This window comes from Cyclopterus lumpus, chromosome 4, assembly GCF_009769545.1.
Source record: "Cyclopterus lumpus isolate fCycLum1 chromosome 4, fCycLum1.pri, whole genome shotgun sequence".
Classification (NCBI taxonomy): Eukaryota; Metazoa; Chordata; class Actinopteri; order Perciformes; family Cyclopteridae; genus Cyclopterus; species Cyclopterus lumpus.
Genome location: NC_046969.1, coordinates 19,616,982 through 19,633,978, shown reverse-complemented (window position 1 = coordinate 19,633,978; position 16,997 = coordinate 19,616,982). Strand labels below are relative to the sequence as shown.

At 42.4% G+C, this 16,997-nt stretch overlaps 1 protein-coding gene across 1 annotated transcript in view; it reads left to right on the top strand.

Moving 5' to 3' along the window:
• Positions 1 to 16,020, top strand: part of elavl4 (ELAV like neuron-specific RNA binding protein 4) — a 66,053-nt gene extending 50,033 nt beyond the window's left edge. Inside the window, 3 exon segments of the mRNA XM_034530921.1 lie at positions 7,624 to 7,885; positions 12,888 to 12,926; positions 15,693 to 16,020. Of these exon segments, the coding sequence (XP_034386812.1) occupies positions 7,624 to 7,885; positions 12,888 to 12,926; positions 15,693 to 16,020 (629 nt within the window).
• Positions 16,021 to 16,997: the final 977 nt, after the last annotated feature.

The window sequence follows — 16,997 nt, the reverse complement described above, 5'->3', positions numbered from 1 at the left end:
CTGCCCCCATGTTTATTTGATTAGGAGCCTAATCAGTGCCTGAAATCCAATTTACTCAAAAGAAATCACTGTTTCTACTGAAGTAGGGACTGATTTGAGACACACCCTGACATTGTAGAATTAGAGTGGGCTGGAGAGGCGAGTGATGCACGGACAAGCAACGCTACATGAAGTTGTTGAAGGAGCGGATGTTCTCCAGTGACCATCGGCAGATGGGCCGATGATCCCAGCTCTGCTAAATTGGGAACATGAAGTCTGTTCTCTAAATGACCTCCTCATCAACAGGATGCACCCTGCAGTCACTCTTCTGCTCATGAAGACAAGAAGGAACTTTAGAAGCATCGCTGTTCGCATCATTCACAGTCAGAAGCAGCAGAAGCAAAATCCACTAAAACTACAAATTGCCACAGAGACTAAGAGAGCAAATACATCATTGACTTGACAAGGATATCCCTCCATTGTCTTCCTCCATCCCATCGCCCCTTCTCTCTCCCTTCCCCAGTCTATTGATTCCTTCTGGATGGATAAGCATATTTTGTCTCTTTATCAGTGCAAATAGCCCTGGCCGGTCTCTCTCTCTCTCTCTGTCTGTCTCTCTCTCTCTCTCTCTGTCTCTCTCTCTTTCTCTCTCTCTCTCTCTCTCTCTCTCTCTCTTTCTCTCTCTCTCTAACCTTCAGGGACGGCAGCCAGAACGTGATCTTGTGCTCCGACTGCTGGTTTAAGCCAGCCTCAATTTGAAACAGATATGATATCAGGGACAGCTTTGGATCAATATTTGGCTTCATCCAGGACCCGTATGCGGGCCGAGGTCAATGCGTCACTGATCAAAGTACAAGTACAATCCACCGACATACTTGGCTTCTACAGACGTTGGTCCTGATGTGAAACCAAATTGCTGCTCAGTGTGTGTAAAGATTGGCTGTGAAAAGACAGATGCCGAGCTCCCTTCATGTGGGATGGAAGGTAGCGATGGGATTCCCATGGCAACAAGACGCAAGTGTTCATGGCATACAACTCAAGATTGTGATTGCCAGTGTTACTAATAACAAGTGTGTTTTGCACACTGAATGAATAATTATTTGGCATTGAGCAGTTTTGTAGGATTGTTTCTGATCAAAATAGTGTTAAATTAAGGTTCAGTTACCTTGAAATGTCCATGTTTGAAAGCTTTTCAGACACTTTGGTATTATTTACTGCCAAGTTGTATGCTGAAAAAATGTCAAGACTCGCTTCGCCGAGACAAGAAACATATGATAATGTTTGAGAAGTGTAATGCTTAAACATGCAGCACTACAAATATGCTGCCAGAAGCACATGATGTGCCTTTTAAAGTTGAATTTATGTTTATGGAGGTATTGAAAGTTTGGTGTGTATGGCGTTGCACATTTTAATTTGGACGCCACAAGAACTGTTGTGTGCAGTTATTGACTCTGTTGGAGGCTATACCATTTTTTATTATGTTCACATGGAACAATAATGGCACCACTAACAAAATTGTTTGGAGATTACTTGCTTTGTGACTCACCCCTGTAAAATCCGACCAAAGCTAAAACGCCACTTTTGCAAGATAACCAGAAAGCCAGGACGCACACACAGCTGGTAATCTGGATAATTTGGTATTTTAAGAGGAGAAAAGAGACACAAACAGATCGGAGAGAGTCAAAAGTCTCCCCAGGAACGTTTCACTTATGGTTCCATGTGCGTAGGTTCACAGACATTTGTGACATATAGACATATATTCTGCAGCAGCCCGGGGTTAGTTACATATGATTTACTCAAGAGGAACAGTTTATAATAATAAAAAGAGCACCCTTTCCTGGCTTTCGTCGCGTTCGAGGCTGCTGATTGGACACCCATTCTTGTCCAGATACTTTATTTGTAGGGATTTCATCAACTGATGGGAAAAGATGTCTTAAAGTCTAAAAGCGATGTTGTTCGTAAGTAGTAAAAGCCATTCAGTAATCTGCTGGCATTCTCTCTTGTCACACTGAATTTAATGAGACTATTGGTTGGAATATGTGAAATAAACATTGGTTATTTGATCCAGTCTTATTCTGTACCATTTTATTTGCCCTTACTGGTGAAATCTGCAAAATGATCAGCCCGAAAATCCTTTGTGTGCATAACATTGAAAACATATCAGCGCCACCAAAGCCAATTTTCTCTAAAAACACAAAAACAGCAGCGTTTCTCTGTGCTGCCTCATCTGCATGAAACTCCCGTCTCCGTTTGCCTCTCCTTCCTTCCACCTTTGCGCCATGCCTGCTGTGCCCGGTACAGAAATACCAAAACAACATGCATTTCAAGGTCAGGGAAATGCCACAGTGAGGTGCTGCTTGTATTAGACTTTTCCAGAGCCATGAAAGTGGAGCCACAGACGTCTCCTCACAAGTCTGCATGGCTTTACAGTTGCTTTCTTCTTGTACTCGGATCGTTCATGTTTGCCCAATTTCTTCTTCTTCTTCTTCTTTTTTCATATCTCAAATGGAACTCCCTCCCTCTGTAGGTTGGTAGGTTGTTGGTATGTTCTCTCCTCTCTTGACTTGAATAATGGATGTTCCCCTTCAGACTGACACCACACTGAGTCCCTGTGCTCTGCCTGTCCAGCAGCAGAGAACAGGGCGGTCAAGGTAATACGAGCAGAGCTTTTACCATCGTCTCTCTCTGCCTTCAGTTTCCTTCCCCCCGATAATCTAAATGCAACTGCCTCTGTGGAAGCCGACAAACGTGCACACACATCCACATTCGGATATGCACATTGATATACGTGCAACACACACGCACGTTAGACAGATGGTTGAATCTCTGCTCTGACAGAGGCTAAAGCACAGGGCACCTCCACTCTTCAAAGTCTCTTTGCTTCTCCTCTCGCTGCTTTTTCAAACGACCATCTGTGCCCGGGAACGCTAATGTTACTTAAAACAAGGACATTGCTTTTTTTTTGTTGCTTTTTTTTTTCCTTGCCATGATTAGAGGAGATAGCAGGAATGATTTCTTTCTCCCTTTTGTACGTCTTTCGGAATGGCAAGTTGTCTCATTTGATGCACTTGGCACAATATATAGCTCCTCATGTAAAAGATAAGAAGATGGGAGACGGAGCGGCATCCGAAAACATTTTGCTTATGTATGCGTGCGTCATTGAGTGCGTCTATCTCGGTGAGGGCATGTGCCCCGCTTACAGTCTCATGCATCTCGTGCAGTGTATCGTTGTGTGTGAGTCAGAAAGTGTGTCTTTCATTACGCTGCAGCCAGGTTTCTCACAACTCTCCTCTCAGGTCTCTCAGAGGAGCAGTCATTTCTCTGTCAGTCAGTCAGTGTTTGTGGAAATGATAGTAGGTTTTAGAGAAAGATCGAGTGTGTTTGAGCACAGGCAAGCACAAAAAGCACTATTTTCTTTCATCATCATCATCATCATCGTCGTCATCCTCGCATTCTCTTCTATCACCTTCTCTCCTTTTGTCCTTTCCTTCCCTACTCCCCCATTCCCAATTTTCCCTTTCTCCTTGTCATTCCTGCCCCCCCCCCCCCCCGGCATTCGCTTCTCGTCTCCCGACTTCTCTCCCTCGGTTTCCCCCTCCCCAGATTGAGGTAGCGTGTTATTAGTAAGGCAGCCAATGTGCCTGTCGGTGTGTGTTAGGGGGAGATAAGCACAGGTAGAGAGAGTTACATAAGCCGCTGTTGATTACTGTGAAGGAAAAGGGAGAGCAGAAAAGGAGAGTGAGAAGAAGAGAGGGAGAGAGTGAGAAAGACAGATAGCTGTACCTTCGTAAGTACATTGTGCTCTAATGTTGCCTGTATGGCTGGCTGGCGGTTGATAAGTAGCCGAGGCCTCTGGGGCTGGTTGAAAGGACGGTCATTAGGTTGGACTCCCTAGACTGGCAGCTTGCGTCGTAGATTGCAAGTTTGTTTTTGTTATACTGTTTAACGGGAGAAAAATAAACTCTCTTCAAGGTTTACAACATTAATACGGCGTGACAGAGTGGTAATGCACCAACAGCGGAACACACTTTGAATAATCTGCGACATGAATCCACATCCTCATTTAAAACTAGTTCATTAATTTCATCTGCGAGTAGTTTTTCTTTTAGCGATAAATACCAGGATAAGGATGGCCTTCATTGATTATATTGTCTCCCGTGCAGCCAAACCCGGATTATATATATATTACTTTGCTCACAAAACATGCGTGTTGAAAATCGAGAATGGATCCCCTCAAAATATGAAACTACACATTTATGAGACACCTTTAAAAGATATACACCGTCATCAGTGGGAACAGAGGGAGCTTAAAGGGGAACTACGCCCATTTTACAAAATTCAAACAAATTTGTGATGTCGTCGAGTATAAAATATGGAACAAACTAATGCTGGAAAACCAACAAAGATGAAAGTGATGACAATATACCAATCCTGCTGTGTCTTCCAGTCATTTACATTGTATTCTATTGTTGATTTCATGTGACAACTTCAGAACACATTAAACATAAACACAGTTATCGAGTATTTGAAACACTAATGTGAAGCCTTGTGATCCTCATAATATAAAGATGCATTCTGCATTAGCAGTAATGTGAGGAATCATCTTTAGAATCAAAAGTTAAACCTCAAGTTTAAGTTCAACATTGTTTATTCTACTGTTATACATTATCCTAAAAAGCTAGTCTCTCCTCATACGGGATAATAACTACAAGCAACAGAGTTATTATTGTTCTTAACACATTGAATCACACATTGTTATCGGGTGGTAAAGAAAACAAAATCAAGGGAAAAGAAACGAGTGGATGTCAGGTCAAATCAGCAGACACATCAATAGTTGATGCTGGTGGCTTTTGCATTGTCACAAACGTTGTACACCTACATCATGTGATCACATCTGACTTCACCATTAGATATTGTTCCTTTACATTAATCTGTTCCTCCTCTCTAGCAACGCTGAACGGAGTGAAGTAGGGAAGTAGGAGTTGTACTCAGCACAACCTTCGACTTCACTCTTCTGCGTCTCAGCCAAATAACATCTGTTACAGTTCACTACCTGAAACTAGCATTCTTGATCGCGGCTTATTCTTATTCCACATTGAATTCTTAAAGAAGCAAATTGTGTTATATCTCAAGAAAGCTCCACACTGCACTGGATACAATAGTGTGTTGACACATTTTCGAGATAATGCACGCACACACACACACACACACACACACACACACACACACACACACACACACACACCCACACACACACACACACACTGTAAAATGATGGGTGATGGGGTCAACTACCACCTCACCTCCTTACAATGCTTTTGTATAAACTCAAGGACAACAGTAGCTCGCGCACACTTCAACAACAAAAGTACACACAAAGAAATGTTAAATCTCTCCCACACTCACCCACCCGCAATCGGTCACGGAGGATTGCAAATGGTCACGGACATCTCTATTGCTCTTTTCACACTTCCTTCTCAGTAGCACCTCTTCAAGTCATCACTTAAGTATGTGTGCGTCCGTGTGTGTGTGTGTGTGTGTGTGTGTGTGTGTGTGTGTGTGTGTGTGTGTGTGTGTGTGTGTGTGTGTGTGTGTGTGTGTGTGTGTGTGTGTGTGTGTGTGTGTGACGTGCCTTCATCAGTATGCCAAGCATTTGTCCAGAGGCCCTCCAGCCAGAACCAGCTTAGGAGCAGCTCAATGCCAAACAAGTGTGAGGATTAAGGGACGAATACGGTCCTCTCTTCCCCCCTCTCGTCTCAGCGGAGAAAGGGAGCGAGCGATACTCTCCTCTTCCTTAACTACCGCTGAGGTGCCCTTGAGCAAGCCTTTTGGAGTCGCTGAGTGCCTTGCAGCAGTAGACAGTTGTGAAATTGGGCAGATTCCAAATATCAAGGTGAAGCGTGGATGAGTTTTAATACTTATTCATTTTTAAAATCTAAACAAAGTCTTAGCAATCACATTTAGCAACAATAGCTCACAAACAGCTTTCCCCAAAGACTCAGCAGTGACCTCCATTGTACCTCACATACAGCACATGCATGACAACTACAGCAATAAATGAACAATACCAGAGGAACAGCATTGGTTGTTGTTTGCGCTGTGTAGATCCCATTAGAATTGTTATTGTTCTGCTTCTGACAAGCTAATTAAAATGTACAGGTACAGAGTTGGCTCAATAGGAAGTTAGGAAAGGGAAATTGTGAAATTATGTCAGGGGAAAATGAGCCAGATAGGTAAAAAGAGAAGAAGAATAAAACTGAATAATTTACACTGAATAGCAGTTAATGAGATCATCCGACAGGCGGTAGGCAAATGCCTTTGTTTAGTGTCTGTGCAGAGCAGAGTGGGTGGTCAGTGTTCCTTTGAGTCTTCGTTGCAGAGCCTGAACCTTGTATATTACACACCTGAACTACAAACTAATTGGTCATCGTTATCAGGTTTTGCTTATTTCCGTCCCCATCGCACCTAAAAGTTGTTTACTGCAGGAGGACAGGGATCACTACAGTTTACAGATTTTTTTCAGTGCTTACAGTAATTAAGAAAGGTGAGAAAATAGTGCAAAAAAGCTACGTCCAAGTCAAATACACTTTGTGCTGCAAATTGTATTTCTCAAATCTAGAATTTCAGCCAGATTTGTATTTTAAGTCATTACATTCATTTGGGGGCAAAAAAATAATAAGCTTCACCTGAGCTATACAAGTTATACAACACATGTTTCATCAATGATTGGCTTTCAATGAGTGGCTTTTTATTTCGACGGCTGGCTGAAAAGTAAATAACCTTGTGCTGCCTGTGTCCTGGAGAGAAGAACAAAAAGAACAAAAGGGGGAGTGAGATGCTCAAGGTGCTGCTCCGAATAAGAATTCAGGGGAACAAGCGCCATGAGGCAATCCAGCAGGAAGTATTAAAAAAAAAAGCCGGGGAGAGGGATGGCATGTACAAAAATGTGGAATAACAATAAGGAGGGTTTTTTTATGCGAGAAAGAGACTGCACACAATGATGCTCAAACACAAAATTCCCCTCTTTCTCACTGCCTCTCTTTTATTCAGTCTCCGTCACGCAGACATGCCTGTGTGCACACAGTATTATGTAAATAGTCTCTTCGGCAGAGTGCTGCTGTCACTGGGCGAGCATCCTTTGGGCCATCGAGGCAGCCTCATTAAAACAAGGCACAGCATCCATTAATAGATACCAGTGCGCACATGCTATACACATACATATATCTACTATATATACAGTCAGTAACGCACACAGAGCATTCTCAGACACCAATAAGTACCTCCCGCGAAGCACAGCCTCTTAATGTTCCTCTCAGGTGGTAGTAAAAAAAATATCTCCAAGGAAACGACTGAAATGCCACTGAGAACAATGCATGAAGACCGTGTGTACGGCTGACACAGCTAGCGTGGAGGAAGGATGGATTGTGTGGCTTTAACCAGACGATACAGCCTCCCGTGCACAGTCTGCAGGCTGGTGTGTGTGTATGAGTTGCTATTATACTATTCATCTGCCGAAAAAAATTAAAAAGACTACTACTTGGAAAAATATGTTTTCCACATTGTTGGACTGGAAAAAAAAGAGCCAAACACGTATTGGGAATGTATGGGCCGTTGATGTTGTGTCTAAACCCTGTAAAGTAAAAGAGGCCTGTGTTTGTTTTTGATCTGCTGGCCCCGCAGGTGGCTCCCGAGGTGTGGGCTTCATCCGCTTTGATAAGAGGATAGAGGCTGAGGAGGCCATCAAGGGCCTGAACGGACAGAAGCCAACAGGGGCCGCCGAGCCCATAACGGTCAAGTTCGCCAACAACCCCAGCCAGAAGACCAGCCAAGCCCTCCTCTCACAACTCTACCAGTCCCCCAATCGCCGATACCCGGGCCCCCTCCACCACCAGGCTCAGAGGTTCAGGTGAGTGCTTGGGGCAAACGGGGCAGGGAAGAGACAGGATAAGGTGGGAAAGGGTTCAGGTCGAGTTTGAAATGTTCCAAAGATGCGTAATGCAGAGTTTCCCAACCTTGGGAGCTGACCCTGTCTACGGTTTTCTTATTTGTATTTGCTGACATCCAAATTTAAAATGACTGGATTCCATTGCTCAGTCATTTTGAAGGCAGTCCGGCTTGACAAGAAATATGAGCAGCTTAGATTGTGTTTCATAGAGTTTAAAAGCAGGACGACCCTTTTTCAGGTTCCCCTGGTTCCTGAAGGAAAAGTCCCATCCATTTTCTCCATAAACGATGTCTAGTGACTCACACTTGTGGACGTGAGACTCTTATGTTTGATTAGTGAATGATTTAAAATATCTGCTTCTTTGATAAAATGTCAAAGATGTCTCGGCGACATAAACCATAAGGTGAGAAGTTAACTATTTCTCCTAAGACATTTTCTAGCTTAAATATGTAGTTATGTGCGTTATACTTACTACTACATATTATTACTACGTAATACTTCAAATTAATGGATACAACACGAACCTATCGTATTGTTGCTTTTTAATGGGAGATATACTTCCGAGAACTAGCTCCTCCTACTTCCCAGCTCTATGCCAGAGACATCATGATGTAACAAAATGAAACACAAAGTGCCGTATCGGCATAATAAGATGTAGAATAAGAATGGGGTCACTAGGGCCATCTGCCCAAAAGGTTGGGAATCTCCAAGTTCAAGTTAAGCATAAAGTCAAGCAAGTAACATTTATCAGAAAACGTTATAAACGCTAATGGTTTGTACATCATATCGTGAATTCTAAAACAAGTATGTCATCTAATGGGGTTTGATTGATGAAACGGGATTCCTATTTCATATGTGGATAATTAATGTCATCAGTCTCAGACTTGAGAGCAATTATTCCCGGTTGATGTAACAATAAATGAGTTTAATAAAGGAAACACGTCCGTTCGAAGCGAGAGGCCCGATTTGGAAAACATTCGCACCCAATGCGAAGTTCGAAACGGGGGATGTCACGCCCGCACAAAGAGCGCATGAGTCACAGCGATGGCAGTGATGCAACTTTTCTCCTGTGAACATATATTGCAGCGAATGCTTCCCCCTCCTGAACAGCAGGTGTGATCTCTGCACCTGGTGCAGGTGTCAGTAAATCAGGCCCTGTGAGCGCTCTGCGTGGGTCCACCCGGATCAGAGAGGAGCTGTTCACAAGAGACTGTGGGGTTCTGTCGTTCACAAATACGTATTTCCCCTCATTTCATCATGCTGTCATCATGTCAACACTTTTTAGAATATATCCCGGAGTAGCCTGGGCAAAAACATGCATTTGGATAACAATATATATTGGAACTGTTTATCAAACAAAGGCATCTTTGTCTTTCTGGCTTGAAAGCCCCAATTTTGCATGATATGGTCACCGTGATACAATGAATGTTATTTGTGTAGTTTGAGCCACTTCAAATACATTGCCAATATAAAAATGCATTATTATTATTATAGTATTAAATACTGTTTAAGTCCCTGCATTAGAAGCTGGAAGTTATTTAAGAAAGACTAATGTCTTACATCCAATGACCAAAGGACAAATTAAAACAAGTAACGCTAAAATGTATTTAAGGATTTTATTTTTAACCCATTCAACTTGATGAAATTGAGTGCATAAGAAATACCTTAAAGCTTCCTTCAGTTTTTGGCCCAACTTATGTATTTCTACACCAATATATCACAATACATCATATACAGTAAACAGCTGTCTAATTACGCAAACTATATATATACATTTATAAATATATGCATTTATGGTATATATGACACCTAGAGTTGGTTTGACCTCACTTTCTTGAGGTCATGTCACCTTTCACAAACTCACGACAGAAACAGGTGATTGTATGATATTACGCTCCATCATCCCAACCAACAGGAATGTCTCGGAATTGGGGAGAGAATGTGTGCTTATACAATTTCCTCTCTCTTTCAATAACACTAAGCCGGTCGTGCTGTTTACTCTCTATCAAAGTCAGAGCTTGGAAGGTATTTTTCTTCCGGAGTGGCTTCCCTGGTGTGACAACCTGAGCGATGTAGCGTGGCTGTGTGTCTGTGATACGCCAAGCCAATTTACAGGCTCCGCAGGAGAGCTGTCGCTTCTCATCACAACTCACAACCACAGGACACTTCCGTGTCTCTCTGCTCCCGAGCCCTCCACTAAAACCGCGACACTGTAGAAGTTAGAAATGTGCTCAATGTCATAATCCTGAGCGGGTTGTTTTTCCTGTTTATCCCTCGAAGAGACTAAATTAAATATAAATTAAGAAAATGTTATATGAGTGTGTTTAAAAAAAAAAGAAGGTAAATCTACTTTTTATAAACAAAGAAATGAGGCAAAAATGATCGACGCCTGAAACAAAATGAAACGTAACTTAGCGCTGGAAATACAATCCATTACAGATTGTAAAACTGATACTTGTTTCACATACTTAACAAGTTTGTGCCGAGACCCAAGTTAATAAATAGAATCACACTTGCATTAATCCTGTGTGAATACATCACATGTTTATCTACAATGTGCTCGTACAGCATGGTCCCTCTCCAAGACGAGAAAACATAACCAACTCCACACACAGTACACCGAGCCCTTGTCTCCTCTGTCGTTAGATAATGGTACTAATTAGCACATTAGCCTTATTATATCCAGGGCAGGAGCCAATTTTAATTGAGCAGATTGTTGTAAAAAAAATGCAAGACAAAAACACCCATTCCTCCATTAACATGCATTGAGAGAAAGCACAAAAGCCCCATTGTTTATATTGAGCTTGGAGAGGCAGTGTTAAAATCTGGCACAGTGTTTGCGTGGTGAGAGAGAGAGAGCGAGAGAGAGAGCGAGAGAGAGCGAGCGAGAGAGAGCGAGAGAGAGAGAGCGAGAGAGAGAGAGAGAGAGAGCAGCAGCAGGTTGTTTTGTTGTGGCCCAACGGCCCGGCGGCCAGCAGATGTCTTCGTGCTCTGGGGCCTGGAGCGCCTATCCTCTGAGCACCCTTTCCAATTGACTCATATACCCACAAAGCAGTCTGCTTGTTCCCTTCCCGCGTAATGGGCTAATTACTGCTTTAATGATTCCGTATATCCTACGTTTTGGAAATGTTGAGCGAAAAGGGCTACAGTGCAGACACACTTTTCACCCAGATAACAAGTAGGCCTACAATATACTTAGATGGATTACATACAATGTAAAAAGGTTACATGACTCGATTCAGCTGACTTCAAAGATATTGCTTTATTTAGACATTGTAAAGATGTCGTAAAAAAGACATAAATGTGAGCAACTTGTTAAAATACTATAAAAATAACATTTTAGAGCACAGGTTATTACAGTGCTCCTCAATCCTGATCCTTTCTAATTCTTGAGATAACTAAAGCTAACGGGCATCCCAGTGTTTAATTGTCCCTGATTAGAAGACGACTGATCTGTTATCTTTAACATGCAACGTAAATTTGAATTTTACATAATCAATATAAATATTATTGTGATTGTTATTATACAAGTGAGTTAATAAAAGCCTAAATGCTTTCTTAATTGCAATAAAATAATAATTAAGTTATGTGTTTCTTATGTGAGAAAATACTAATGTAGCGTTTGAATGGTGTAATTGTAGTATCGGAGTAGTTTTAGTGGATTATATTGTGATAGAAAATAAATATTCAATACCATGGAGCAGTTGTGTTGCAAGAAAGTAAATGCCTGTTGACTGAAAGAGATAAGGAGAAAGAACCTGCGTAGGCACGGCAAAGTCAGAGAGTTTGTAGTGTTTTCAAGAGGAACGAGGCGTCACTAGCCAGCTGTTGCTCAATAAGCCGTGGTCCCTGTCCATTAGGCCAGAGGAGTTAATAAGACATGAGACAGGCCAGAGCCAAGTGAGGAATGAAGGTCATTGAGTCACCAACCGCACTGCATCCATCCAAGAGGGCCGACATTTCATACAGCCCACAGGTTTCTAAAGTCCGGCTCACAAACAGACACACACACAGCCCGCTGGGTTCTTAAAACACACACGCACACACACACACACACATTCACACAAACTGCACCCCATCTGACTGGCTGTCGCTCACAGGGCAAGTTATCATGAAACCACAACATTTCCCAAAAACCGAACCCTTTTAGACAGAGGACACCCTCTGACTATCACTCAGCCATTGCACCTGACCCGTGAGCACTTAACAGGTTGACCCTGACCACGAAGACAGACATTCGCAAATTTCACGGCTAGTTTAATGTTCAGTTGTGTTTTTGTTGGTCCACCTCATAGAAAACATTCTTGTCATCACCACCTCTCTCACTCGCCATCATTTAAATGCCAAACCATTACACTGACAGAACTCTGGATCGTTCCCTGTCATCTCAGGTGTTCTCTCAATTGAGTTAACACTCATTAAAGACCATAGTTTATGAAAAGATTCATCAGTGTCAGATGAGTGTCGTGGCTTAAATTGTATGGATAACCACATGCAATTTCTGCATGGAAAGTAAACCGATGATTTGCCCTTGCCTAGGACGATGGCTAGCCTAGCATCCTAGCATAGCCGTGTGCCATGCCATGTTCACGCCCTGCCGCCAGTAGTGCTCTGTATGTGTCTGTAAGTGTCCACTGCTGTAGTATTGCGCAACAGTTAACCAGTCACATACAGTGATGTCGAAGCACCCGTAGCACTCTGCTCTGGCATTAGCTAGGGCGGGGCTATGCCAAAGCCTGTGAAGTAGCGCATTGGCCGACCACACTGATGGTACTGTAGCTTCATTAACTGATGATAGCATTTTCTGGTGGGGCTCCTCAGTGTAATGGGCCAACTATAGATGGGTTTGTTTGTTCTTGAGTGAGAAGGACCATGCAGTTCCTACAGGGACTTAACATTAGTTCCATTGAGTGAGTCGACCATCTGCCCACCATTAACCCCAGAACCCTCCTTCTCTTTACAGGCTGGACAATTTGCTTAATATGGCCTATGGCGTAAAGAGGTAATTAAAAACTTCACCCAATGCCAGATGTCCATGTTGACTCTGATTTTTCAATATCCTTTTTTTCTGTTCTTTTTTTTTATTTATTTTGTATTATTAGTTTACATTTTCTTGTATTTTTGCAGTCACTTTGCGTTTGACAATTCCTTCAAGGTCAACTGCATCTTTTGGTTCTTTGATTTGTATAGATTGTTTTCTCGTAAGCTTGAGTTGGTTTTAAAACCCTAGCAATCACTTAAGGTGTAAAATAAGTATTTGTTTTCAGTGGTGATTAATTTGCTTTGTTTTGATTATGCCAAGTGCTGGTGTTATTGGTGTTATTGCTGTTGTTGGAATTTGATTTGGGTTGTTTCTGTGTTCTGAATGGATTTTGTTCTCTGGTGTAATACTCCTAATTTCTAGGTGTGTTTTTTTTCTTCTACCGGATTCAGGTTCTCCTGCCTTGTCCAGCTATTGCTTGGGAACAGTCTTTCTTAATTAACACATCTTTAATTCATCACTTTGATTATATAGGTATTACCTCACTACATTATTAGAATAAAAGCGCTCTACATCTACTATCAAGTATGTACATAGATGTACATCTGTGCATTATAAAACATAAAACAATTACACATTGCCTTCATTTCTTGGCAGTACTAGCTGAGAGGAGGTGGTGTTAAGCGAGGACACCGGACGAGGCTGGATGAACCTGGATCCCTGCTGGAAACAGGAAATGCTGTTTCACTGCAGACAGCTCCAGCTTTGCTCGGCACGGCTCTGCTCAAATTCCTTCCTTTCGCCTCCCTGTTTCCTTTTGCTTTCTCGCTGCCATAGGTCTTTCATAACCCTGAGCTGTGGTGGAACTGTGATAGATGTTTAATGTGCTGACCGTGGCATCTTGCATGTTGCAAGCACAGAGGACACCGTCTGAAGCCAGTTTAGCAACTCTAACAGAGAGGAAGTTTTATCTTGAGAGAAATGTTCCCCTGAAAAGCTGTTCTAAGTCCAAAAAGCACTGTAGCCTCTCTCTGAGTCTCTACATCATTTTAGAAAGGTGAAAATAATGTCTGATTCAACCATCCCGATTGCAAAGCATGCCATCAACTTAGAAGTGCTTTTTAGGGATCTGAGGTTAGTATTTGAAAGGAAAGAGAAGAAAGGTCTTAAGAGCTGTAGATGGGTGGCTTTAGAAAGGACAGAATATATATCTGGTCAGCTACACTGTTGCTATGCAACCCCTGGTCTCGTCTGTAGAATTGGTTAGTGTTTGGTCCCACTCTGATGGATACGCTCGCATGCACATTTACACACACACACAAGTGCCGCACACACAGACACATGTACGTACATACAGGCGCGTGTATCTCCACATTCCCGCGGTGGCAGTGTTAGCCAGCCTCCAACCCGTCGCGTGCTCACAAACCTCCTCACATACTTCAGCTTTTGCATATAAATCATCACCAAGTTTTTTCTTCTTTTTGTCCCCCGAGCCCAGCAGGAGAGGCTTGAACACAGCCCGAGCATGTCAGACAAGGCCTCGACGTGGTGAAGCCAGTAAAGATTCTTGATACCGGAGAAAATATTAACAAGGGATGGGGAACCATTTATAATACAGTTTGCTGCTGCAGCAACCCTTTGATGAATATGAAAAATCCACAAAGAGCGAGAGCCACCACCCTCGGCTTGTATTAGCGTCCAAGGCCACTACAATGGCCAGAAGCAAACTCTGCATGACCAAAGTCATACAGGAAGGTCGCAGTGATTGCCGGCCATATATAGTCGCTGGAGGGAGGGAGGAGGGTGGGGGCCCTGAGCAGCAAGCGGTGCTATCGATCAGTGCCACCAGCTCTGGAATAGAACAGAACAGAACACCCTGCAGACTGCAGGAGGAGTGGGAGGAATACACTTTGTACCTTAATGCCACTGGGCTGTAAAGTGCTTCCATTTTCCATTTAGTTTGCTCCCTCTCCCCTCCCTCTCTTTCGTTAAGAAAGCAGCCTTCTCCGAGACAGCTGCAGCAAAGCGGAAATCTCAATTAAAGCACACCCAATAATGCCTATAGTCGTTTCTTGGAGAGAGGTGGCATAAGAAATGATCCTTTTTATCTCATTTACCTTTTATTTAAAAGTGGTGATTTATTTTTTTCTTCCCTCCTTTCCCTTTCCTTTGAGCGGAAAGGCAATTAAGTGAAGTCAACTGAGGATTCAAATCTCTCGCACCACATGAAAAAGAGGAAGATTATGAGGCGAATGAGAACAGATTTAGCAGGCTGGTGCATGATCTTCGATGGATTTCTAGAAACGGTTTAATTCAACAACTTCCTGCAATTTAGCTCCTAAATGAGCCACTCAAGGACACAAAAAGAGAACCTTCATCTGCATCTCCTTAAGCGGAAATACAGCGCCGCGCTGTCGCCATTCCTTACATTCCTTTCGCAGTAGCTTTGCAAACACGCATACAAAAACCGTTTCGCATTTAGACATGAACATGCACATTTAATAAATATCCATGCTTATGCATCTTAATTGATCTTTTTGTAAAAAAAAAAAAAAAAGATGAAGCTTATTATTTATTAGGGCTGTAGACAGTCACATATCAGAAAGTTAAGCCTCATGGCAAGTTTTTATCTGGAAGGGGGATTATGTTCATCTTGTAGACGGAGATAGGTTTTTCACCATGTTTACGGCCATTTCATGTGCGAGATGCAAACATGTTGTTCAATGTAATTGAACCTGTTCAATTAAAACTCTCTCTCCCCTTCTTCTGCTCTCCCTCTCCTCTCAGGTTCTCCCCCATCACCATTGACAGCATGACCAGCCTGGTTGGCATGAACATCCCTGGGCACACGGGCACTGGCTGGTGCATCTTCGTGTACAACCTGTCGCCAGATTCGGATGAGAGCGTGCTCTGGCAGCTGTTCGGGCCCTTCGGTGCAGTCAACAACGTCAAGGTGATCCGTGACTTCAACACCAACAAGTGCAAAGGCTTCGGCTTTGTCACCATGACAAATTACGACGAGGCGGCCATGGCCATCGCCAGTCTCAACGGCTACAGGTTGGGCGACCGCGTCTTGCAAGTCTCCTTCAAGACTAACAAGACACACAAGTCCTGAACTTTAACAAGTAGAAGCAGTTGCCCCGCGACTTTGTCTGCTCCCAAATTGCCCCCAACCTTTTCCCCCCACCTCCACCCGTCCCTTAGCCCCTTCAGTCACTACCACTACCACCCTACTACAGCCATCCAACACAGCAAACTCAAACTCCAACCGGAACACAAAGCAACCGACAAAACATCAAACAAATTGAACTAGAAATGGCTTATATTATAACTTTGGACCTATAAGCCAATGTTGCCTATGTATTACAAAAATGAAATGATGAAAATGTTCATGAGTTTTTTGGAAGCTCCTGTGATAATGCAGGCTTCTCTTTATTGTATATTCTTTCTGTTTGTTGTGGTTGTTCAAATGATTTTTCTCTTCTGTGTAAACAGTAGCAAATCCCTGTATTTCCCCTTATTTCAGAGAAGAGAACGTCCTTTTTAGATTGAAAACTTTTCTCTGTCTTGATTCAGGATTTGTTTTTCTTTTGTAAATCCGGATCCACTGTCGTTAGTATTATAAACCTCCCTGTCGGAAAAAGGGAGGGGGCTCTTTTTTAAATTGGTGAACCATTCATTCATTTTTAGTGTGTATCAAAAAGTTCCCCTTATCTATTATAGATGGGATTCCACAATCCCAGAAACTCTGATGTAGAAAAAAAAAGAATTTCTAACATTGATTTTGTTTTGTATCGCAAACAAAACATAATGTCTTTCCTCACAGTGGTTCAGGGAGATGGGGCGAGGGAGGGGATGGGTTAGCTTTCCTGATGACACGTTCAGTAATTTAAGAAGAAAAAAAAAATAACACTGTTGCCAAAGAGAAGATCTCTTTGCTTGAAAAAAAAATGCGTTTAGAAAAAGATAAAAATAAAGAGAAAGAAGATCTATTTTTATAAATGATAATTAAAATAAGAATTATTGAAGAATTTTTACAAGAATCTGGATTTGAAAAAAGAGAAAAATATTTTGACTGGCTAACTAGGGGGG